Below are 24,565 nucleotides of genomic sequence, written 5' to 3'. Positions count from 1 at the left end.
AAGGAAAAACAGCACAACAGGCATTTCCACAGAAACCAGCAAGCTAAGGAAGAACAATGCCTACTTAACAAAATGCGGCTCTCCAAGGCTCTCTATCTGGCTCCAAGGGCTCTCCCAAGCCACACACAGCCCACCAACCTTGTTCCACAGCCTCTTAAGTGCTTTTGCCTGGGTTAGATGAATATTTGAACTGTAATGATACCTCCTGCTTGCCTGGATGAAGGCTGGAGAGATGAGTGTGATAAACCTCTGGGTTTTACATTGCTGGAAACAGGGCTAGATTTAGGGTTGATGAGGCCCTAAGCTACTGAAGGTAATGGGGCCCTTTATATGTCCAGCTGTCCTTTGTCAACAACAAATTGTCGCTGTTTCTTGTGTTGACTATATGCTATATGGTAATTTATGGACCTAATTACATCATAGGAGCCTACACAACACAAACACTGTTGCTGTAATGTAGGTTTTATTTTGTTTTTTCATCTCATATTTTGGAAATGTACATCCAGGGTTTTTTCCTTTAAATTTTTTTGGGGCCCCCAAGAGAGTGGGGCCCTAAGCTATAGCTTGTTTAGCTTCTACGTAAATCTGGCACTGGCTGGAAAAAAGCTTGCTGCACAAAAGAGTGACATCCTCTGGCCCCACCCACCACTGACATTCAGCCCTTGGAAGGTTGCCCACAGGGGAATGTAGTCCTCTACTTGAAAAAGGTCCCTTGCCCCAGTCCAGCAAGTATAGACTATACACTGTGATATGAGGTGCCTAAAGGTGCAGACCAGTGTTTCCCAAACTTGGGTCTCCAGCTGTTTTTGGGCTACAATTTCCATCATCCCTGGTCTTTGGTCTTGCTAGTTTGGGATGGTGGGAGTTGTAGTCCAAAAACAGCTGGAGACCTAAGTTTGGGAAACACTGACATAGACCTCAACATTTATTTATTTTTTTAATTTCTTTTTATTAGTTTCATTTCATTATACAACACCAAACATTAAAACAACAAAAAAGACAAAACAAAAGAACAAAAAAGAAAAGAAAAACATTGCATATCATAAAGTACCAACAAATTAAACTTACAATAACTAAGTAACACAACAAAAATTGACTTCCCTTCAGCTTGGTTTTGGAATATGTTACAAAAGGTTTCCTATCTGCAGTTTCACTTTCTTAAATCTCTTTACGTCGTGGGCGCTATATCGAGCCTACTGTGATTTTTAATTTTTTTACATCTGTTTCAATATATGTCATAAATTTATTCCATTCATTATTAAACTTTGTACCTTTTTGGTTTCTTATTTTCTGTGTCATTTTTGCCAATTCTATATATTCAAATAATTTAGTTTGCCAATCACTTAAAGTTGGGATTTTGGATGTCTTCCAATTTTGTGCTATTAGTGTTCTAGCAGCCACTGTTGCGTATTGGAAAAGTGTTTGGTCTTCCTTTTTAATTTCTTCTCCAATTATCCCCAAAAGGAAGGCCTCAGGTTTTTTTGTGAATGTATATTTAAATATTTTTTTTAGTTCATTGTAAATGGTTTCCCAGAACTTTTTGATTTCCTCACAGGTCTCAACATTTCACACAACCATATGAAAACAGTCCAGAGTCCCACTCTGCTAGGCTGGCTCAGTAGCTGACAATAAACAGCTTGCTATAAACAAAGTCAGGCACCCTGGCCGAGATTTTGGGATACCAACTTTTGGGCTGGTGATCATCCTTGTGAATGATCATTCCCATTTGTGCTCCTTTCCCCCCTCTCTGTCCTTCTCATTTGCAGAAGTGTACCAAACTGTGCTGATTCTTACCTTTCCCTGCCTCAATGTACTGGGTTGCCACAAGCAAAAGCTGCTTTTCTAGCTCTTTCAGGTCCTGGAGGGCTACATCGTACATCACAAAAGCCCCTCGCTGATCCTGGGTGTGAACATACATGTCTTCTGTGGTGTAAAAATCATCATGGTTTTCTACCTCTGCAAACTCCATAAACTGCACACTGTGAACCTGTGCCAGGGACAGATTAAAAATAAATACATGATGAAGCCGATATTAGAAGTACCAAATAAAACAGTGAATACATGTGGGCATGTGGGCATACGTACATACACATGTGTGTGTGTAACTTTCAAGAGTTTTGTAAAGGTATGGAAGAGTTTGACCTGCTGTAAACTTGAGGAGGAAGATTCAGTTCTGATTGGCAATGAGGTTTAGGAGTGGAAGCAGTGTATCTTTTGTGAATTTCAAGCTGAAGGCAGATTTTGAATGTTAAAAGTCTGACCCATCCATAGAACAGACTGCTTTAAGGCTGCAAGACTAAGCATGCTTGCTGTTGAGCAAGTTCCAATGAGATCCATGGGGAACTTCTGAAAATACACGATTAGGGTAGTAATTATAGTAATGGGGGAGGCTGCAGTGTACAGGAGGGAGACTTTGTGCATGTGTTTGCTGCATTTATTTAGTTAGTGAAATTTATACACAACTTAATTTTAAAAACACCCTCCATAAGTAGTTTACATAAAATGGTATAAAATAGCCATTTAACAATAGCAATAAAAACAGACAAAAACAGTAGATAGAATAAAATTATTTTTCAATTGAAAAAGAAAGTTTGAAAAGCAAATGTGCACCAGAAAATTACATAACCAAAAAAGGCTTTAGCTGGCATTGAAAGCAATACAACGAAGGCATATGCCTAATGTTAATTTGTCTGCTTCGACCTTTGAACAGAGATAAGAAATCTATAACTCTGTGTCAGATGTGGAACACTCAAATGCGTTTCCGCATAAGGCATATGGCTTTGATTTTATGACCTGCACTTCATCAGCTTGGGTAAATACAGCTTGTCATAAATAGAGCTGGGGTTGTAAGGAGACTGGGGATTCCCCTAAATGCCCCCATATGCTATATCCTCTAACATGCAGGACCTACTCCATATATATATGAAGCTGCCTTACACTAAGCAATTCTCCAGGGAGCTGGAAATGGCAGGGATTGAACCAGGGCCCTTCTGCATTCAAGGTCAGCTGGAGCACCCATTGACCTCGGTGCCGCACCTATTTTATTCATGTGTCTTTCTATGAAGCTATTTTACAAAGTACCCAAATGCCTCACCTTATAGTCAGCTGGTGTGTAATGCACATAGGGGTGTGAACCAAGACCACCATAGGCACCTCTGCCCCCTTTGGCTGCATTTACCCGACAGGAATCTTCAGCAGTGGAGACCAGATGGCCGGCACTCAAGGCAAGACCCGAGGTGCTGAAGGTTAGGGTTCTTTCAACAGATCTGAAGTAGTTGAGGATGCCCAAACAAATTCTCTAGTACAAATGAGACGGTTACGATGAAATAAAAATAAGGCTTATTATGTACAGTCTTGCATAATATGAACATTTGAATGTGATTTTTCTTTTTACCTGCAGCTCTCGGATTTGCAAGTGACGCAAAAGGAGGAGAGATAAGTAGGCTCCTTTCCTCATGGGAAGCCCCTTGCTGTCGGCCTCCATGTCCTCATCTAACCCCAGCAGCTGCAAGGTCGTTGTGTAACTACATTTTTTTTTTCCAAGAAGGAGAAATTTAATTAAATTACTGTTCCTCAAAGAGATTCTCAGTTACATCTAAATTGCATAATCTCTTTATATTTGCTTTCTAGGAGGTAAAGCTCCTACTGTAATCACTCACATGGAAACCTCCAGAACAGAACAACATTTAGAAGGCCCAGGAGAGTGTGTTAGTGCAATCACATTTAAGGTGGTGCCAGTGAGTACACATATGCAGGGGTGGACCTTGATAATATGCTGCCCAGTGCGAGGCCATTTGACGCCCTCCCCCCAATCCTTGTGGTATCGCCTTAAACCAAGCTTTGGGAAAGAGGTGTGAGGCTCTGCCAGGGTCCTAGAGCCCTCCCACTTCCTTCCCAGGAAGTAAGTGCTTCCTTCCCAGGAAGCAAGTTGGGTAAGTGCTTGCCCAACACTGGAAAGGAGACAGGGCAATTTGAGAAGCTGCCCTTCCATTTGTGTTTTGACAGCTTTAGTACAGCCCATTCATTTTTAGCATTAAACATAAGCATCACACAGAGGAACTGGCAATATTCATTTCACCTTGTGTCTTTTTTCTTTCTTGAAAAAGTGGAGGTCTTGTTAAAGTTGGAGTGTCTCATTTCCTTCTCTCCAGTTGCCACGGTAGGATTATCAACATCATCACTGGTTTGCTCCTGTCCATATTTAAGGGCTAGTTATTATAGACAAACACACACAAAAGTTTTCGTTTTCAAGATTTTTGTAACTATAAAATTATGAACAAAGGAATCCTTACATCATAGCCCACTGGTTCTCTTATTGCTTGTGCAACTTGTGACCCATCAAAATGGCAAGTACAGCAGCAATATATGGTGACCAAGAGATCAACCTTTGCTACCTACTAAGGACTACAAAAAAGAAGTACCAAGCAGATTTCTCCATTCTATTCCATTATTTTCCAAGGAGGTGGGTCACACATTCTGAATTGTATTCAACACAGGACTAAGGACAATGTTTCGCCAGCACAAGGATTCTTCTTACGCAATGGAACATCCTCCTTGATTTCTCTTCCTGCACTCCCGCCCCTGCAAAATGTATTCTGGATTTCTCCCCAACCTCCAAACATATTTTGGGATTTCACATGGCACACATAGGGAAGGAAAGGGAGAGAAACACCATTGTGCGATTATTAATCCTTGTGCTTTGTTGACTGCCACCCTATGATCTATTCAAAAGCTAGCACACTGCTCTGTGATTTTTAGTCTATTCTAACAAAAGTACTATGTTCCTTTTTGGATTTTCACAAACCATTATCAACTTCAAAACAGACTGAGAATCTCTTACACTGCCAAAGTCACCAACAAACAAAGAAGTAACTGGTGGTGGTGGGGTTGTATTTTGGAACACAGACCTTCCAAGACCCCATTTGAGATATTAGTCAGACATGCATCCTAAACGATGCTCTCAACTTTCATGAAACCAACCCGACAGAGTGATAATCTTATTGTCATGACTCATATTGTCGCCCGATTGTCTGAAGTAATAAAAAGGCAAGAATTCGGTGGTGGCATTTTATCAGTTCCAACTATTATGAAGCAAAATGCAAGTCATCACAAAATAAAGCAAGGACAGCAGTTTCGTAAATACGCAGTAGTCAAATGGGAGCTCAGTTGTCACATAATATTAAAACTTACCCTGAATTGGAGGATCCTCTTCAAAAGTAACAAAATTCATTCCAAAAGAAAATGTACACAATCTCTACCTACACAAATTTCAGTTTATAAAATCTTCTGCATATTTACCTGATGGAATCTGGAGTTGTGGTAAATCTTGTTCCAGATTTGATCATATTGTTGTGAATTAAAAGAAGGTGTAAAAGTACTAAAAGCCGATGTCATTGATCTTGGCTCTAGCACTGCAGATGCTTGCTCCTGAAGAACCTCCATCACCTGTTCTGGATTGGAAACCTAGTTTGTCACAGCAACATATTTTGACTTTTAGCAAAACCAGAAGCCACAGTTCAGATAATATAGACTAACTTTGTCTGGATCCAGCTGAGTGATTTGAAATTTCAAGGAATGGCAAATAAGTTTAGACATAATGTAAGAGTACTTAAAAAAACAACAACACCCCACTATAAATCGCAAAGACAAAATGTGAAAATGAAAGTTCATGGTGCCCTGGATAAAAACAGTCTTTGGAATCACTGACTGTGGAATTCTTTCCTGTTATTGAGTGTAGATTTTTAAAAAACTTCATCCTGAAATACCCAAAAGGGTTTTGATTCACTTAAATTATAAATAAATAATTTGACGTAAACCTGCTACATGTCACACAAATTGGAGACAGGTTTGATAGAAGTGGATACAAGTTAGAAATATACCAAGAACCTTGAAATGCAAAAAAAATGGACGTGGGGAGTGGAGAAACAGTTACTCAGCAGTTTTTATTACCTCTAAAAATTTTGACTGAATCTGCAGCAGTTCATCAACCTTCCGATGCTCCAGTTTCCTGAATATTTTTTGCTGCCATGGATCTTGGTGAGGTTTAATCTGCTTGTCAGTAAAAAACCATGTGTAAGGAACATAAAGAAAACACATTCCTTGTCCTAATGCAGCACAGGTGATTGGGACATACTGAATTGTTTTGTGTGCACAAATTTGCATTTACAGTGGTACCCCGCAAGACGAAAAACTCGCAAAACGAAAGGTTTTTTCGTTTTCGAGTTGCCTCGCAAGACGAATTTCCCTATGGGCTTGCTTCGCAAAACGAAGCTTGCCCCGCAAGCTCCGGGGACAGCGGGTCTTCCCGCTGTCCCCGGACCTCTTTTGAAGCAAGGGGCGGCGTGGAGAAGCGATCTCCCCGCAGCCCCTTGCTTCAAAAGAGGTCCGGGGACAGCGGGGAAGAAGCGATCTTCTCCCCGCAGCCCCAGGTCCGGGGACAGCGGGGAGAAGCGATCTTCTCCCCACAGCCCCAGGTCCGGGGACAGCGGGAAGCTTCTTCCCCGCTGTCCCCGGACTTCTTTTGAAGCAAGGGGCTGCGGGGAGATCGCTTCTCCACGCCGCCCCTTGCTTCAAAAGAGGTCCGGGGACAGCGGGGAAGAAGCGATCTTCTCCCTGCAGCCCCAGGTCCGGGGACAGCGGGAAGCGCTTCCCGCTGTCCCCGGACCTCTTTTGAAGCAAGGGGCGGCGGGGAGAAGCCTGCCCCCGCCGCCTGGCTTCGGAACGATGCTCCGAAGCCGGGCGGCGGGGCGGGAACACCTTCTGAAGGCTGGCGGGGGGGCGAAAGTCTTTGCTCCCTCCTGCCTGCCTGTCCCGGAGGGCTTTTGAAGGCAGGCGGGGGGGAGGGAAAGACTTTCGCCCCCCGCCCGCCTTCAGAAGAGGTCCAGGACCTCTTCTGAAGGCTGGCGGGGGGCAAAAGTCTTTGTCCCCCCTGCCTGCCTGTCCCGGAGGGCTTTTGAAGGCAGGCGGGGGGGAGCAAAGACTTTCGCCCCCGCCCGCCTTCAGAAGAGGTCCAGGACCTCTTCTGAAGGCTTGGGGGGCAATAGTCTTTGCTCCCCCCTGCCTGCCTGTCCCGGAGGGCTTTTGAAGGCAGGCGGGGGGGGAGCAAAGACTTTCACCCCCCGCCCGCCTTCAAAAGAGGTCCAGGACCTCTTCTGAAGGCTGGCGGGGGGCAAAAGTCTTTGTCCCCCCTGCCTGCCTTCCCAGGGGCTTTTAAATCGCCCCGGACAGCGGAGAAGTCCTCCGCTGTCCCGGGTTTTTTTAAAATGCTGGGGGTGGGAAGAAAAGCCCTTGTCCCCCCCCCCCCAGCCTTCAGACGAGGTCCGGGGACAGACTGTCCCCGGACCTGGTCTGAAGACGGTTTCCCTAGGAACGCATTAATTGATTTTCAATGCATTCCTATGGGAAACCGTGCATCGCAAGACGAAAAACTCGCAAGACGAAGAGACTTGCGGAACGAATTAATTTCGTCTTGCGAGGCACCACTGTACAGGAACTAAAGGATGCTTTGCATGAAAGAAAAAAACTAGCACTCAGCAGATTTGGGCTTAATCCAGGTGTGCCAGTGTTGAACAGAAATGAATGTGTGCAAAGATCTTACCATTTGCTTGCTGCTCTTAGTGCTATCCACTTGTGGAAGGGATGAATCCAGGCACCCCACTACTCTGTCCAAATATCCAATCAGCTCTGTCAAAGGTAGCAGCCAATCATATTTCTGCACATGCCAAGTTTCTGGACAAGGGCCCTTGAACTGAGACCATTTAACCCACTTCAACTCAAGATGAGTACACATGGTTTGCTAATGAGAAGCTGGGAATTTAGATATTTTAGCCTGAGCAGACAATTTATCAGAACAACCAAATGCAGGTCTTATTACCTTTATGAAAGGAATCCAGTTGGCTCTCTTTTTCAAAGCCATGTTGGGGTCTCTGGTACCCCAGGTTTCTGATCCAGGCGTTTCAGCATCATAAACAGGAAATGTTCTCATTGTCTGTTGTTTACTGAAAATGCTTCTAAACTCATGCATGACCTAAGCATCCCAGGAAAAAGATGCCCTACTAGTAAACATAGGTTTCCACTGAGCACTGCAAAATATTTAATATGTTAGATAGTTCAAAGAGAGGAGTAGTATGCACTTAAGCTTCACTGAACATCATAATGAATTTCTATTGACTTAAAATGGGATTTAATTGTACTTACATTACTCTGGATTTTGCCCCAAATTCCTTATTATTACACTTTGGAGGATCATAAAAAATTCAGAAGGGAGATCATTATAGACTTAACTCTGCTGATATCAAAGTAAATAATTGGTTGAACTGTTTATTCTTTTAGCTATAGACTTTCAGCGGGAGGAGAGGGACCACATCAGTATACATATTATATACAGTAATATAAGAGCAACCATTAAATTACCATAGAAAAAAGTTCCATCTCATCAGCAGAATGCTTCAGGTCTTCCACATCATAGTTGATACAAAATTTAGAAAGTAAAAGTTTTAGTTGAGGCTTTAGTTCCTCAATTTCTGCAGTGTGTTGGGGAAGTATGGTTTGGAATCCTATAAGAGGGCAAGAATAAACTGAAAAGATGCATAAAACAAACTTTGTAATGCTGCCAAGTTGCCTTCAGGTGCATCATTATATATATACAATATCACACACACACCCCCCTAAACTATTAAAATTACAGTAGGCCACAGAGGAAGACTGGAGCGGTGGAAAAGTATATGGCCAGCCTTTTGAATGGCCAGGTTGTAAGCCTAAAATCACAAATAAAAGGATGTAAATATAGTTGGGCTGCTGCAAAAGTCTTGGCGGCATGAGCTCCCAGTTTTTTATTCACCTGACAGTTTGAAACAGAGTTCAATAGAACGACTTAAAAGAACTGAGATTTATATGCCCCTGCATTCCAAAGTAAGCTTTGGCCCATCTTCCCTAACTGGAAGGCTCTCCCATTCAAGAACCACCACAATTATGAACCATCACAACATTTTTGTACAATATTCATTAGCACATGATAACCCCAGACGACAATGTTACCATGTATGACAGTATATCACACCAAAATGAAGCATTGGGCCAGACACTTCTATGCTATCTTCTGTACATTACATCCGTCTGGATATGTGGGTTTATGATTTGGTGTGGACCAGCGCTTGCAGAGAGATGCATACCCCCTGTTCCTTATACTTCTACCTATATTGGCAGTTATTAACATGAACCTACACAGCTGTCAGTGTCTTGTGCTAAGTGTTGGGACTGCTATGACTCTATTTAACCTCATAGAGGACACTCCTCTAAACATGTGGGTGTGTTTTGTGGTGGCTCAACAGATTATTGTGAGATGCACACCCCAAATTCCATATTTGTAATCTGTCTTCTGGGGTCATAACACAAAATGGTTTCTCTTGAACAGCAGAGCCTCCTGCTATGAAGATATTTGGTGAGTCAACACTTATTTTGGGTTGCACCATAAGCCTCAGTTCCTTATAAAGTGTTCTTGTTGAGCTCAATTTCAAACAGTACTAATACAGCTTGAAAACTAGTAACCAGCTTCTGTCTTGTGCTTTCAAGACTTTTGCAGCAGCCCTTCAAGGTATCCTTTTGTTTCTGATGATAAACTTCTTCCAAGTTATACTATGAATCCCAGATATAACTATACCACACAAGTGTCCTTTGTACAGCAGCACATTGACACACCAAGAATTTTAATCACCATGCAACAACTTGCTAAAGTTCAATAAGGCTCCTGAGGATCTGTAGAGTTATATGTAATCTAATTTGTTATCTCACTGCTTGGCAGTAATGGGCCATCTGTGTCCCTGTTCTACACTTGGCTCTATCTTAGCTTTTAATGTTTTGCTTAATCAATTTTCTGTTTAATCTATCAAGCTTAGATCTATAAAGCGGACTGAGTTGGAGACCTTATTTAATATAACACTATAAAACAAATGTTCCTGGACAACGCGTCGCTGAAAGTAAACAGCAAAGAAGCAAATCATCGTGATTAACTTTCTGTCTCCATAAAAGTTCATTTCCTTTCAGAATAAATGCCCATATGTTGTCTGCGTATATCTGCATATCCCCACCTGGCTGCTATCCTGAAATGGCCTTTGCTTAGATTGAAAGGTTGAGAGAGTGGAAGGACTGTATGGTATGCCCTTGTTAATGCTCAAATTGTAGAAGTAGGATTACAGGAAACTTATACTGCCTTATACTGAGTCAGGTCATTGATTCATCTTAGCTCAGTATCGTTTGCACTGACTAGCAGTGGTTCTTCGGGATTTCTGACAGGGTTTGTCCTTCCCAGTCTTACCTGAAGATGCAGAGGGCCAGGGACAACCTGCCCATAAGGCAGACTAAAGCAGGAATTCTGTGTGGTGGTGTGATCTTGTGAGAACTCTGCAAGATCTCATAAGACTTTAACAGAAGCTGTCACTGCACAACCCCAGTAAGTGAGGCTTCAGCAGCTGTGGGATATCTTCTCATTTCACCTCAGGTGGTGAAACAGGACAGGCACCCCTGCCAAGGGCAGAACCCAAGACCCATTGGCATCCAAAGCAGGTGGTCTGCTACTGAGATATGGCCCGTCTCCTTTGTCTCTAATAGGAGACTGTGATGCTTGCACAGCTCAATTCCACACACCGCACGTAATTAGCAATGAACAGAAAACAAATGGGGAGTACTCTGTATTTCCCTCAGCATCAATATAACAGTTTGCATGCTTGGAAAATGCAATATCCCAACAACAGAAGGGAAACTTGGGGAAGACAGACCACATGCAACAACTGCAAACTAATGCCATATTGCTGTATTGTACAGCAAGGCCCTAAGGCAAGTGAGGGTAATTCCTTCTTACCATCTGTTGCTGATGTGTCAGGGTGAATAGAGAGCTGGATACTGGGAGACAAATATACAGTTTTGCCAACAGCTTTGAATTTATCACCATCACCCCAGACAGGATGTCTGTTAATCTCCATTCTATGAGAAACAGGCAAGTACTGGAGTACCTACAGAGAGGAACACATATTTTGTATTTAAAGCACAAGTGGGACCCAAAGGTTCCATAATTAAGTTATCCATTTTTACAGTCTAGAATTGTCATCTCACCTGAAGGTAGTTATGGATGGTCTTAAGTGAGTGCAGGTGACATACTAGCCACTGTGTGTAAATAGCCAGGTCTTCTTGGGTCACTAAATTTGTAGGATTTTCCTTTCCTGCCAGGAAGTTCTCCCGGGCACTTGACAATCTTGCTGCCCTTTGAACAGCGTCATTGTACTCCTGCATAATATGAGCCACTTGTTTCTAGGGAGATAGAGAGAAGAGACATTATTTTCTCAGAAAGATTAATTATCTAGAACATCCTTGCTTTAGCCTTTCCCTCTCCAGAAGTCTCAAATCAAGAACAGGAATGTGCCATTTGTGGGGGCGGGGGGGGATGTAGTCCTCTAGATAAAATCTGAAAAACAATGTTTTGGAAAGGGTTTTTTTATTAAAAAAAAGTCTTCAGAGCTTTTCACTGTATGGAGGTCCATGCACCAAGAAATATTGAGAACACAAGACTCTTTTAATAGACATCTTCAAAACCACCACAGGCTGCTGATATCTTAATAACTGGCATTGCTTATATGGTCCATGTCCTTTTAACAGTCCCCTGAACCTCTGGTTTTCAATATTAAAACTGATTTACACATGGAAGAGGCACTTATGGTATAACTTCCATAGACTTTGGCACTTCAGATTATCAGAGCACCAAATCTCCTATTTGTAATAGTTACTATGTACAGTTCCTGCACATAGAAAATTAGCATAGCAGGGGAAAAGGTTTTCACAGTCTTGTTTTCTACAAACAGGGAAACTTTTATTCCTTGATGAAGCAGCAGTACCATTATTATTATTATTATTATTATTAATTGAAATTCACATTAGCTCAAAGTGTTTGAGAGTTGCCATTGCTGTGCAAGCAGCAGTGCACATGCTTTATTATGACCAAGTGTAAGGATAATATTGCAACAGGGGCTAGGCAGCATCTTTTTGCAAGTGCATGATAGCCACTGGATCTGGGTTTTGAGCTACACTGAGAATGAGGTTGCCATAGAGGGCTGTCACAACTGGATGCTGAGCATTATGATTAATTATGTATAAGGCACATAATCTTGCACATAACGTTAACTGAGCATTATAAGGTGAAATTCATTTATACAGAAAGGAAACAATGGGTTGTATCCATACATATTCAGAGTAGACCCAATGGGATTAAGTCAGTTGCATCTGTTGATTTTAAGGGGTCTATTTCCAAGCAGGACTTAGTTGGATTCAACCGTATGTACATATTTTCAGTTCTGTTCCCTACATGCAAAGGAAATCAAGCCAAACACACAGCTGAGCTTTTATTACACACCTGGGAGGAAAACCCATGTTCCTATTCCAACTCAACAAATCTATGATTCTATTTTTAGCATCTGTGGCACTATGAGATTAGCATACCTGGTACAAAGGATAGAATTGCTCAATAACACTGCTGTGCTGACAAAATCTCTTCCATCTAAGCATGTGTAAATATTTGCTTTGGACCAGCTGCGTGATTCTCTCTGTAAAAAACTATACAAAAAGCATCAGATTTTATAAAAAACACACACACAAAAAACACAGTGGCATTGTTTCCAGAATACGGTACTTTTATTTGTATATATTGTTATAGATTTATAGGTGCTGGAATTTATGAAAGGTTTTGAGTTGTCAAAACTAATTTCCTTCAAGGAAATGGCCAGACCCAAGTGCGTATCAGGGAGTAGTGACCTACTGATAAGCCTCTTTTATTAGCACATGCAAAATACTGAAAAGGAAAGGAATGGAGAGGCGTTTGAAAAACAGGATGCGGTATGGAATCATCTGTCCAAATGGGGCAAAGCAAAACATTCCAGTGCACTAGAATGAGTCCAAAGTAAGACCTGGGTCAGGGGTCAGGAATCTTTTTTAGACCAAGGGCCACTATTTGCAACCATTCAGAGGCCACATGCCGGAGGTCAAAAATGGGTGGAGCAATGGATATTATTATTACCTTTGTATAGTAGGATATGTTATGGACACACACAATTCAGAAGTTTCTCCTCTCCATCCCACAGGCAACAGACACATTCACAGTTCAAGAACAGGGCTTCTTTCAGCTGGAACTCACCGGAACTCAGTTCCAGCACCTCTCAGGTGGGTTCCAACAGAACAAGGGAGGTGTTTGTGGCACGTTCTGGCATTTTTTCTAGAAAACTATCACTGTTCAAGAGTCAGGGTCAGGGAGGGCATGGCCTTCAGAGAGAGGATGTGGCCTGGGGGTGGACCCGAAATATTTGCAAGGGGCCTGAGGGCCACTGGGCCTGAGGTTCCCCACCCCCAGTCAAAGTAATTATGTGGAACTTGGCCCATATTCTCCTGGCTCCCCTGTACAACTTCTGTGGGGAAGAACACATATAATCATATTTTGTATCATGTAAAGTAGCAATCACTCTTGCTCTGCTGCTGTTATGCTCTCCTTGCTTCTCAGTAAAGCAAGAAGCCTGGGGCTGCACTGGTTTCCTCTGGATGACAGGGAAAGCAGCACACTGGAGGCTTGTGATCTGTTTACATATAATATAAGCAGAGCACAACGGAAGCCAACAGAATCCTACTTTAGGCAGATACTAATCCTGTATCAGATCCCCAAAGCACAGAAGTCACAAGGCTAAGCAGCTGCTTGGAACCTGCCCTTTTTAAAGCTAAATCAAACTAAAGTCTCTCAAATCTCTCTCTTTCAGTGGCTCTTTGCACAATGCAGAGTAACTGCCTTCTTTTCTGCCACATAGAACAGCTTGCAGAGCAATGATCATAGACCACACCCTGCAAATTGACTGATAATTAAGGGGAAACATCCTTAGTCATTAACTAATTAATGGGAATTATCAATTGATTATTCCTGGCATTTGATAAGCAGTCAGCTGAATGAAACTATGCCCTTGCCATCAGATGTACAGGATATTCCTTGTGCTGCTGCTGCCACAGTGAAAACCAACTTGTGAGCATACTAAATATTGGTTGTAGTGTTTGTTTAAAAAAAAAAAAAATCTATGTAAAGGCACCTATTTTTATTCACAGACATAGCTGTATAAAGTTTCATTTCATGTTTGCCCATGATAGCAAATTCACACTGAAAAATGCCAAATGAGTCTTCAAATCACAAACATGACAAATATTACCTGGTGCAGTAACAAAGGTAAGCTTTCAAATGTATATTCTCTTTTTAGACAGATCTCTAGCTCCCTCTGCATGAGATCAGCCTGAATTACAAGAGGCTTTGCCTCTGCTACCTGTAAATGAAGGACAGAAAAATAATTTTGCTCTGAAATTAAGTTCTGTATGTGCAAGACACCCTAGGTGCAGCAGCTGAGTTCTACACATGTCAAAAACACTTTCATTGAAAGTTTTGAACACTAAAGCTGTTTTAAATTTCATATTGTAGAGTGGGTTTCAGAGGTTTGTGAACCTAGCACAATTTTTTCCCAAAGCAATAAATTGTGTGTGTGTGTGTGTGTGTGTGTGTGTGCGCACACACACACACACACACACACACACATATTATTCTGAGAAGGGAGTCCAAAGCTTTTATCAGAATTTCAAAGGGCCCATAACCGACAGGGGGTTAAGAGCACTGTGTTAGATTAAGATGAAGACCCTAGAAAGGTTGATTGAGATCATAAATATATTTCCTTTTCCAGAATTTCCCCTCTCCTTTCTCAGTTCAGTAGAGTGTTTGTGATCCCATGGGGAAAGGGACATACTACGGTAAATATTCTTCATCCTGAGTCCCTATGATAGGGAGAACTTAATTACTGAATTAAAGAAAAAACACTGCTAGTTAATTATCACACCACTAGACTTAAAAATCCAAAAGGTTACTGAAGTAAACACTGGAGGCCGTACTGTTAGGCCAAATGGGGCACTGCCCCACCAAACCAGACCCCACCTGCCTGCCTTCTTATTTGCATAAAAGTGGCTCTGGCTGTCAGCTTCTTTGAGCTTGATCTCGGGACTCATCTGCACTGCACCTGAAAATCCATGTTTTCTTTTTCGATTTGTCCTTTGCCGGCCTCTGCACGTCTGACTGCTTTGTGCATGTATAACCACCTGGAGGCAGGGCTTCAAGAACCACACGTGTTGTACTCTTTTAGCTATTCTTTCCACCTCCCAACCATCTGCTCTTCAGTCTGTCCCTTCTTTATTCAGCAGCACATGTGCGTGCACACCCAGCAAAACACATGTGCTGTTTCTTCTCCCCTGCCCCCCACAAGTAGAGGAAAGGACAGAAGGAAGTAAAGAAAGCACCTGTCTCTCTCACACACACTGTCTGGAAAGGAAAGAAGGAAAGGTGTTTCCAAGTCTCCACCCCCCCTTCATTGTTTGTTTGCCTGGCTGTAGTACTTATGAGTACCACTGATATTGCACACATTTGGTTTTTCCAAAAGAGCTAATTAAGTGTGTGAGTTGTAGCGATGGGTTAATAAAACACAGCTCATTCTGTCTACAGCACCTGCAGTCACCAGCCAGCCGGAAGTTAAACAGGGTCACTCCCAGAAGCAACAATGAGAACTGGAGTCATGCAGAGAAGGTGGAGGCAGCAGAAAGGTGGGCTGCAACCAAACTGCAATAGTGAAAATTCGGTGGAGGAAACAACCACTGGAGCTACTTTAACAGAGGATTTTAAAAACCTTTTCATGTTACTACTGGTTAGTGAAAAGGCAGGTTTTCACACTAAGGAAAGAAACATTGATGTCGTCCTCTCAGTAGGAATGTCATATGGTTATTGCAAAACGTTTAACTTAAAAATAAATAAAGGAACAAGATGAATTAAATGACATTGCAGATGAGCCCTCATTGTTAACCTTATAGAACTCAGCAGGGACATGAATAGGGGCAAATCTAGAATTAGTTGTCATGGGCTCTGGCTCCACCTACTGTTGGCCTTCTGCCTTCCACCCTACTAGTCTCAATGGGCATCAGACACCACTTTAATAGTGCCAGATGGATCCAGACCCTTCACAGCAGGGACATGATTAAGAAGGTCTTACATGCTCTTACAAGCTGCACTGGGCTTATTACTGCACTCTTATCCCTCAATTTATTTTCCTGTAAAAACTATAAAAGCTGAAATAATAAAATACAGATTATTTACTAAAAAGATTGAACTTCAGGCTTATCCTAACCATACTTACTCAGAGGCAAGCATCACTGACTTTAGTAGGACAGGTAAGCACGAAGCACAGGACTGCAGGATTACCCAAGGTTGGTTTCTCTGAGACTTTTACGTTATATAATGGGGTATTTTCACACTGACATTTTCATCACTTACTTGTAAACATTTCTTCAGCGCCAATTCCCTTTCTCTTCTGAAGTAATCAACATCCTTTGGGAGGGGGACAGAGCTATGAAAGATTACCAAATTTCCTTTAGAGAAATGTAGAATTAGCAACAAAATACTTGAAAACAATGTGGTTCTAGTATTCAGTACATTAGTCAATCATCTGAAAAACTTGTAAAATTCATATAGTTTATGCCTGCAGTAGTTATGAATACACTGCCACCCTGCCCATGACGACTCTTTCATTTTTGCCCATTGGCAGATCCCTGCTTTTAGCAAAATGGTCTTCTAACACATTCATAAATCACAAGCAGCACACCAGAATACATATTGGATGAATGGATATGCAGCAGATGCTCTCAGAAACTAGATTCGGGTAGATTGACTGGCCATCTCCTTTGGAAGAGGTTCCCTGTGCTGAATGGAGTCATGCATTTTGAACAAAACATTAACGTTTAGCAGGATTCAGTCAAAGTGACAGTTTTCAACACCCTAATCCATTTAATTTCAATGGGTGGTTCATCCCACACTTTGAGAAAGGAGAGCAGGACAGAACTAGAAAGAGCAAGCCAAGTTAGCAATATTTATGGATTTAAAACTAAAGTGAAAATGAGTACCATGCTACAGGTTGGGCCTGAGAAAGCTGAAAGCCACCACACAGTAAAATTAATGTATGATAAATGCTACATATGAACAGACCAGGATGCTGCAATCATCATCTCAAGTCCTTTTTTGTGTGCCCCCTTCCATGGAAGGTCTTGAGAGTGGCGACTTGTGTATGAGCCTTTTCAGTGGTAGTTCTTTGCTTGGGGAATGCTCTCCTCAGAGAGGCTTACCTGCTGACATGGTTTTTAGGTGCTGGGCAAAAACATTTCCTTTTCGTTAGGGCTTTGGCTTTTAATTATCTATTATCTTCTTGTGTGGGTGGGTTGTTTCTGGTTTTTTTTTTTTAAAAATGAATCTTTATTTATTTATTTTAATTGAGACTTTATCATGAAGCTAAAATAACAATTCAGTTTTTTATGCTGGTTTTAATGTATGCATGTGTTTGCTTAAAACACCGTGAGTTGCTTTGTGTTGCGGTAGCAAACAAACGACTAATAAATTTAATACATAAAATAATAGTTATTATAGTAACAGGTAGGCATCTACTCTTGCAATTAACAAACAGTTAAATGCATGGGAGTTGCATTGAAACAGAGCAGTTCATTTACACTAGAACCATATTTCTGTCTGTGGAAAATAGTTCTCTTTACCAGTACCGTGTCCCCTGCAGATCCCCATTTCCCTCTATTTCTGTCTTTAGTTCTTCCAGCTGTACAGCTAGTTCCTTTTCCACCTGCTGGACCCTCTCAGTGGAAGAGATCTTGTAAATTTCATCCATTTTGCCTTGATTCACAAAAAGGGAATATTGGTTAGTAACTCAGCACGGCTATAGAGCCACAGATTTCCTAAAGTGTACATAAATATGAATTGCAATATAGGACAAATACACACACACCCTTTGACAGGAGAACTTTAAAAACTGATTTAAAAAACCAAGTATCTGTTTTTTAGACTTTTCCATATGTGTGTGCACACTTCATTGCTACAGACACTTTCCCCTCAACCTGGAAGGTACTGGAAGTGACCGCACATGGTTGGGTAAAATGTGAATGAAATGAAAGTAAAGTAGAAAAAGTTCAGCTCTCACCTATGTGCCTCTTCAGATTCCACCCATGTGTAGTGACTGACCAGGAACAAGACCTTGGGCTTGTAGTAAATAACTCAATAAAGATGTCAACCCAGTGTGTGGAAGCTGTAAAAAGGCAAATTCTATGCTAGGAATCATTAGAAAATAAAAGAAAATGTGGTTCCACCATATATTTGCCACAATGCCATTATGGCAAATATATGGTGGAACCACATTTGGAATACTGTGTACAGTTCTGGTCCCCTCACCTAAAAAAAGATATTGCAGAGTTGTAAAAGGTTGCAGTATTTGGGACCTTTTAGTTTACAGAAAAGTTGAGTAATATGTGGAACGATAGAAATTTATAAAATTATGCATAGCATGGAGAAAGTACATACGTAAAGTCTCTCTCTCTCTCCCCCCCCCCCCCGCCATTACACTAGAACTGAATGAAGTTGAGTATTGGAAGATTCAGGACAGGTAAAAGGAAATAGCGCCCTCATTCAGCATAGACAAAGCAATAATGGCCACCAGCCTAGACAGCTTTGAAACAAGATTAGACAAATGCATGCAGGAGAGGCCTAGCTATCGGTGGCTATGCTCTGCCTCCAGAGTTGGAGGCAGCAACACTTCTGAATACCAGTCGCTGGAAAACCACAAGAGGGGAGAGTTCTCTTGTTCTTGAATCCTGTTTTGGGGTTTCCACAGGCATCTGGTTGGCCACTGTGAGAACAGGAGGCTGCAGTAGATGGGCCATTGGCCTTATCCAACAGGCGCTTATGCTAATCTGAACAAACATACATTGCAGAGGCAAGCAAACTAAAACAAAATGGTTATTCAGTTGACACAAACAGTCAGGCATGGTGGTTTATTTCAACCAAGGTAGGATGATGTATTTTTATTATTATTATTATTATTGTACTTCTAAAATCTGCTTCCTGCTGCCTGATATAATAATAATAATAATAATAATAATAATAATAATAATAATAATAATAATAATAATAATAATAATAATAATTTATTATTTGTACCCCGCCCATCTGGCTGGGTTTCCCCAGCCTCTCTGATCGGCTTCCACAGAAACTAAAAAACACTAAAATATCATACATTAAAAGCTTCCCTGAATAGGGCCGCCTTAAGATGTCTTCTGAATGTCAGGTAGTTGTCCATCACCTTGACATCCGATGGGAGGGCATTCCACAGGGCGGGCGCCACCACCGAGAAGGCCCTCTGCCTGGTTCCCTGTAGCTTCGCTTCTCGTAATGAGGGAACTGCCAGAAGGCCCTCGGCGCTGGACCTCAGTGTCCGGGCAGAACGATGGGGGTGGAGACGCTCCTTCAGGTATACTGGGCCGAAGCCATTTAGGGCTTTAAAGGTCAGCACCAGCACTTTGAATTGTGCTCGGAAACGTACTGGGAGCCAATGTAGGTCTTTCAAGACCGGTGTTATGTGGTCTCGGCGGCCGCCCCCAGTCACCAGTCTAGCTGCCGCATTCTGGATTAGCTGTAGTTTCCGAGTCACCTTCAAAGGTAGCCCGACGTAGAGCGCATTGCAGTAGTCCAAGCGGGAGATAACTAGAGCATGCACCACTCTGGCCAGACAGTCCGCGGGCAGGTAGGGTCTCAGCCTGCGTACCAGGTGGAGTTGGTAGACAGCTGCCCTGGATATAGAATAGACCTGCGCCTCCATGGACAGCTGTGAGTCCAAAATGACTCCCAGGCTACGCACCTGGTCCTTCAGGGGCACAGTTACCCTATTCAGGACCAGGGAGTCCTCCACACCAGCCCGCCCCCTGTCCCCCAAAAACAGTACTTCTGTCTTGTCAGGATTCAACTTCAATCCATTAGCCGCCATCCAGAGGCTGATAACAACCAGAGGCTGTTTTACACACTAATAATTGGATACTATTTTTCTATGGCACCAGCATCCAGACCTTATGGTGAACCGAGTTACCTCAGGAAGAAATTGGGTGGGGTCGTGTGTCATCAGGTCACATTACATGGCTGGTGAGCTGCATTTGGTTTAGTGTGTCAAAATGTACAGATTTCATGAAATACTAAAGTAGGCCCAATACTCTGCCTACATCTGTTGCCAATAATGACAAGTGCAAGTCAAAGTCCTTCACTCTGTTTCGGCTTAGTGAAATGACACTATATCTACATAACATTTTCCTCAAGGAGCTCAAGGTAGTGTACATGGTTCTCTCACCTCCTCATGCAATTTATTTGTAGAACCACCCAGTAAAGTGAACCGAGTGGAAATTTGAACTGAGGTCTCCTTAATCCTTGTCTAACACTCTTAACTACTACACCACCAGAATAGGCCTGGGTGATATATCAATTTATCGCCCAGGACCGGTATGAGGAGCAGACTGTGATGTCGGCTTCACTCAGCGGTATATCAACACTGAGTCCCTCTGCTAGTGACTTCCTTCAGCGAGCATTGCTGGCAGAGGGACTTGGGAGTGGCGGCGGTTACACCGGTGATATATCGCTGAGTGAAACCGCCATCCCTCTCTGCCCTCATACTGCGCAGAGGAAAAAAGCTGCATCAGCAAGGTATCGCTACAGCTTGTTCCTCCCTCTGCATATTTTTTAACTGCTGAGCTGAGGAGCGTGCAGTTGCCGCTCCCCTCCAATCAGTTAAAGGATCCCCCAATTTCCCCAAATTTTCTGTTTGCTAAGAAAATTATGTGTCTATGGTTATCCTTGTTTGTAATCTGGTGTTTGTGTTTTTTTCTTTTTTCTTGTTGCATCAATAAAAAACTTTATTTAAAAAAAAGGATCCCCCAGCCCTGCACAAGCAGGGGGAGCACCAGGGATGGTTCAGGTGGGGATCAAGAGCCCTTCCGTGCCCCAGCTAAGCCGTACAAACATCTAAGCGCTGGGGAGAAACCGCATTGAGAGCTGCAGCAATTTCCCCCGGCGCCTCGCAGGCTGAGGCCAATGCTGTTTTTTCAATGTTGCGGTATATCGCCAGATCATGATGTTTGGCTGGTGATCTACCGCGATGTTGAAAAGCTGATCTCGCCCAACCCTGCACCAGAACAGGTCCCCCCCACCCTGCCACTTCTTCACAGCAGTGGCTAGCCCTAGTAGCATGGGAAAACATGATTAAATAATCCAAAATGTTATAAGGCCACCACTTCCACCAGTCTATGCTGATAATCACATCCAATTATTCTCTTAAGTGTATGACTCCATAGTCCAGTTTCACATTAACTCCTGCAGTGCTCATACGAAGGCTCAATTTTTTAGTTGCTTGAATTGCATTAGTTGCTGCCAAGAAGTCATGCCACATAAATCTCTGTCTCATGGTAAGTAACTTGTGTGAACCTGCAGCCACATAGTACAGGCACTTTTCATCTATGAGATAGTTAACATGCCCTGGAATACATTGCAATGTGAAGCATTTTCATAGGAAGGTAGAAAATTGCCCAAACCACCCGGAGGCTGTTTACCACACAAATTGAAAACATAATGTGATATATCAAAAAGAATGACGCTACCCACCAACAGCATACGAATCAATCTGGCTTACTTGACCCAACAAGCCCTCCTCCCCTCACAAAGGTAAACAAACCACATTGCAGCCAACCTCAGACAACCAACCATACCCCGGGCCCCCAACCTTTCTCACTACCAAGGAAACGTAACAAGCGAATAGAAAAAGAACCTATCTAGTTGACGCTGATACGAGAACACACACGTACATTGCAAAAAATATAAATTTCACCACCACCTCTCCTCTCCCCCCACCGTGTTCCTGACCTTAAACTGTACTCAACACTAATGTCTCATAACAAATGTAACTGATCTGTAGAAAAGTCTGCAACTTGGGGGAAAAAAGAAAAGGTATGTACCTTTGTAAACCAAGAAAATCTTTAATAATAATAAAAAGACACTGTCCAAGGTAACACACAAGACTGAGAGCTGTGTTTTTGTGTGTGTGTGTGTGTGCATTTGTTAAACCAAAGTAATTTTCTTATGGACGCAGCAAAAGACAATGAGCAGCTGCTACTGCTTTTTTAAAAAGCAATTTTCCACCCGTTTTCTTTTTTAAAAAACATGCAAGCTCTTACTCGAAGCACCGTATCTATTCCATGGTACATTGTCTCCAAGGTCTGGACCTCAATTATTTTCTGAAATTATAGCTGATCAGTTTTACTCCCTCCTTTAAAGGCCAAAGACATGATTGAACAAGTTGAATTAGTAATGAGATTAAGATCAGCACTGTGAAATAACTGTATAAAATTTCAAAGGAAACATGATTAATGACATCAAACTTGTCTACAAGCTTAAAAACACAGCTAGTGAAATGCCTGTTGTTATGGCTGGGGGGCGGTCAGCAGAAAGATTAAGGAAGAGAAAGTGGGGTAATAGACAAAAAAGGTTATTTGTTTTGATTTGGGAAGTCCTTATCCAGTCTATCAGCCAACACACCTGCACAGAAACTAAAAATACAGTTTTAAAGCTTTTAATTAGATTGAAGGAATCATTATTCTCCCCTTAGCTCCATGATTATTTTTTTAAAAACTTATTTCAGTTTAGTTTTGATTTAGTTTGCCAAGGGAAGAGCTACATATTGGCTTCTGTGTCAGCTAACAGAAAGCTAACTTTTCTTTGAAAATTTTATATGCAGCAATTACAGCATGAATTAATAAGCAAGGAAAAGAGTTTAACAGACTGCACTTAGCGCAGTATATGTGATAAACGATAAACTGATTTATTTGGAATTATTTAAAATGCTTTGCCTTATCTTAGATCTCACAGCTTGAGAGCAATATGATACCTGGTAGGAAAAGCAAGGTCGCAGCCTCCCAAGTGCAGAAGGTAAACAGCCTCCAGCAGAGCAAAGAGAAGCCCTGTTGTGTTACTGGAAACTGTAGCAGCAAACCACGTCTCCCACAGGTTTCTATAGCTAGTGAAATCGAACACCAAAGTAGCAACAGAGGCATTCGTCACTGTGCTTGTGCAGGCCGAACTGCAACCATAGCAACCTCAGCATGCATACACACAATCCACTGAAAAAGAATTGACCATGCTTCTAAAACTAATGGGTGGTGCACTGCTCCATTGCAATGCAGAATACAGGAGCTTTCCACAGAAGGAGAGGAACAAATACTTCTTTCAGCCCTGGAGGGCAAAAGACAAAGTAGGCATGCAGTCAGTTCTGCTACGAAGCTAAATAAGAGGAGTGCAAAATCTATTAGAATATTGACTGCAATGATGGTGAAGCCACATTTTTTATATATATAAAGCTGTTAAAAAGCATTTTGCTATCAAACATTAATAATTATATTCAATAATCACATTCCCCTTACATGACCCGACTTCACCTGATTTCCCCCAATTCTTCTTTCTGCTACAGTCTCCTGCCCTACATACGAAATCAAAAGGTGCACCAACTTTCAAGAGAGGCTTTTTGGAGGGGGCATGAAGAGGGCTGAAATGTGGATATTCCTCATATCTCTGTCCCTTATTTATTTATTTTAGACTATTCATCTTACCCTATGCTAAAGATCTCAGGGTATACAACGATAACTTCAAATAAATATCCATATTCATGAATTCGTAGAAGTAGGTGGAAAAACCCCAGTAAAAAGTTTAGAATACCACACATCTATCAGTTGACCACCCCTCTATTACTTGGTTTGGGACTTTAATTTAAAAAAGCAACTCAGAGATTCTTCGGGTGAAATCCAGAATCTATCTGCCACTGGAACAGACACCATTAGTGGAACAGATTGCTCTACCCCCTGCACTCAACCAAGATGTACTCCTAATTGTTGGGGGAGCCTCTGAAACATATTTGGGGTGTGTGCAGGGAAGAGAATAAATCATGCTACATGCCCCAAAGTCCACTTGTGCTGGATGTAGCCCAATGGATTGAGGACTGGACATCTGCATGTACAGCATTTGCTGCACCAGTCAACTACCTACTGAGTTTGAACACGAAACCTCTCACAGGCAGATAAAGAGTATTACAAGCCCAACACCAACTGGTTAAGTTCATTACCCCCTCCCCCCCTTTCACAAGAACCAACCCCTAGACAAATCCCGGGCACCTCATTGAGTTCTCAAGTCATGCAGGGCTGACACCTAACTATTTCTGTTGAATTTTATTTTTTCTTGCTATACATTAATTATCCTTTTTCTCAAAACAGAAAAATAAATGACTGAAAGCTCTTTAAGGTAAAGGTACCCCTGCCCGTACAGGCCAGTCTTGACAGACTCTAGGGTTGTGCGCTCACCTCACTCTATAGGCCGGGAGCCAGCGCTGTCCACAGACACTTCCGGGTCACGTGGCCAGCGTGACAAAGCTGCATCTGGCGAGCCAGCGCAGCACACAGAACGCCGTTTACCTTCCCGCTGGTAAGCGGTCCCCATTTATCTACTTGCACCCGGGGGTGCTTTCGAACTGCTAGGTTGGAAGCGCTGGGACCAAACGATGGGAGCGCACCCCGCCGTGGGGATTTGAACAGCCGACCATGCGATCGGCAAGTCCTA

At 42.3% G+C, this 24,565-nt stretch overlaps 1 protein-coding gene and 1 long non-coding RNA gene across 7 annotated transcripts in view; one reads left to right on the top strand and one right to left on the bottom strand.

The window, feature by feature from the left end:
* The window catches only part of LOC308582958 (uncharacterized protein), a 64,163-nt gene extending 40,152 nt beyond the window's left edge, over positions 1-24,011 (bottom strand). Inside the window, exons 1-16 of one of the 6 annotated variants that reach the window (XM_081186534.1) lie at positions 22,848-24,011; positions 18,075-18,179; positions 17,638-17,770; positions 16,373-16,445; positions 14,223-14,333; positions 12,484-12,597; positions 11,107-11,301; positions 10,856-11,006; positions 8,413-8,555; positions 7,874-8,026; positions 5,950-6,048; positions 5,299-5,463; positions 4,079-4,191; positions 3,395-3,524; positions 3,095-3,298; positions 1,795-1,987 (exon numbers count right to left, since the gene is read on the bottom strand). In XM_081186534.1, the coding sequence (XP_081042660.1) occupies positions 1,795-1,987; positions 3,095-3,298; positions 3,395-3,524; positions 4,079-4,191; positions 5,299-5,463; positions 5,950-6,048; positions 7,874-8,026; positions 8,413-8,555; positions 10,856-11,006; positions 11,107-11,301; positions 12,484-12,597; positions 14,223-14,333; positions 16,373-16,445; positions 17,638-17,770; positions 18,075-18,179; positions 22,848-23,013 (2,248 nt within the window). In that variant the 5' untranslated portion in view covers positions 23,014-24,011. Of the gene's footprint in view, positions 1-1,794; positions 1,988-3,094; positions 3,299-3,394; positions 3,525-4,078; positions 4,192-5,298; positions 5,464-5,949; positions 6,049-7,873; positions 8,027-8,412; positions 8,556-10,855; positions 11,007-11,106; positions 11,302-12,483; positions 12,598-14,222; positions 14,334-16,372; positions 16,446-17,637; positions 17,771-18,074; positions 18,180-20,139; positions 20,168-22,847 lie in introns of those variants that run through there. The other 5 variants (XM_081186531.1, XM_081186533.1, XM_081186532.1 and 2 more) reach the window with 5 other exon arrangements.
* Positions 8-3,578, top strand: LOC308583045. Its single transcript, XR_014006023.1, has 2 exons — positions 8-313; positions 3,401-3,578. It is a non-coding gene; the product is annotated as an uncharacterized lncRNA (long non-coding RNA).
* Positions 24,012-24,565: the final 554 nt, after the last annotated feature.

Source organism: Podarcis bocagei (genome assembly GCF_964188305.1).
Source record: "Podarcis bocagei genome assembly, chromosome: 3".
Lineage (NCBI taxonomy): Eukaryota > Metazoa > Chordata > Lepidosauria > Squamata > Lacertidae > Podarcis > Podarcis bocagei.
The sequence above is the reverse complement of the archived record's forward strand: the minus strand, read 5'-3'. Positions and strand labels throughout refer to the sequence as shown.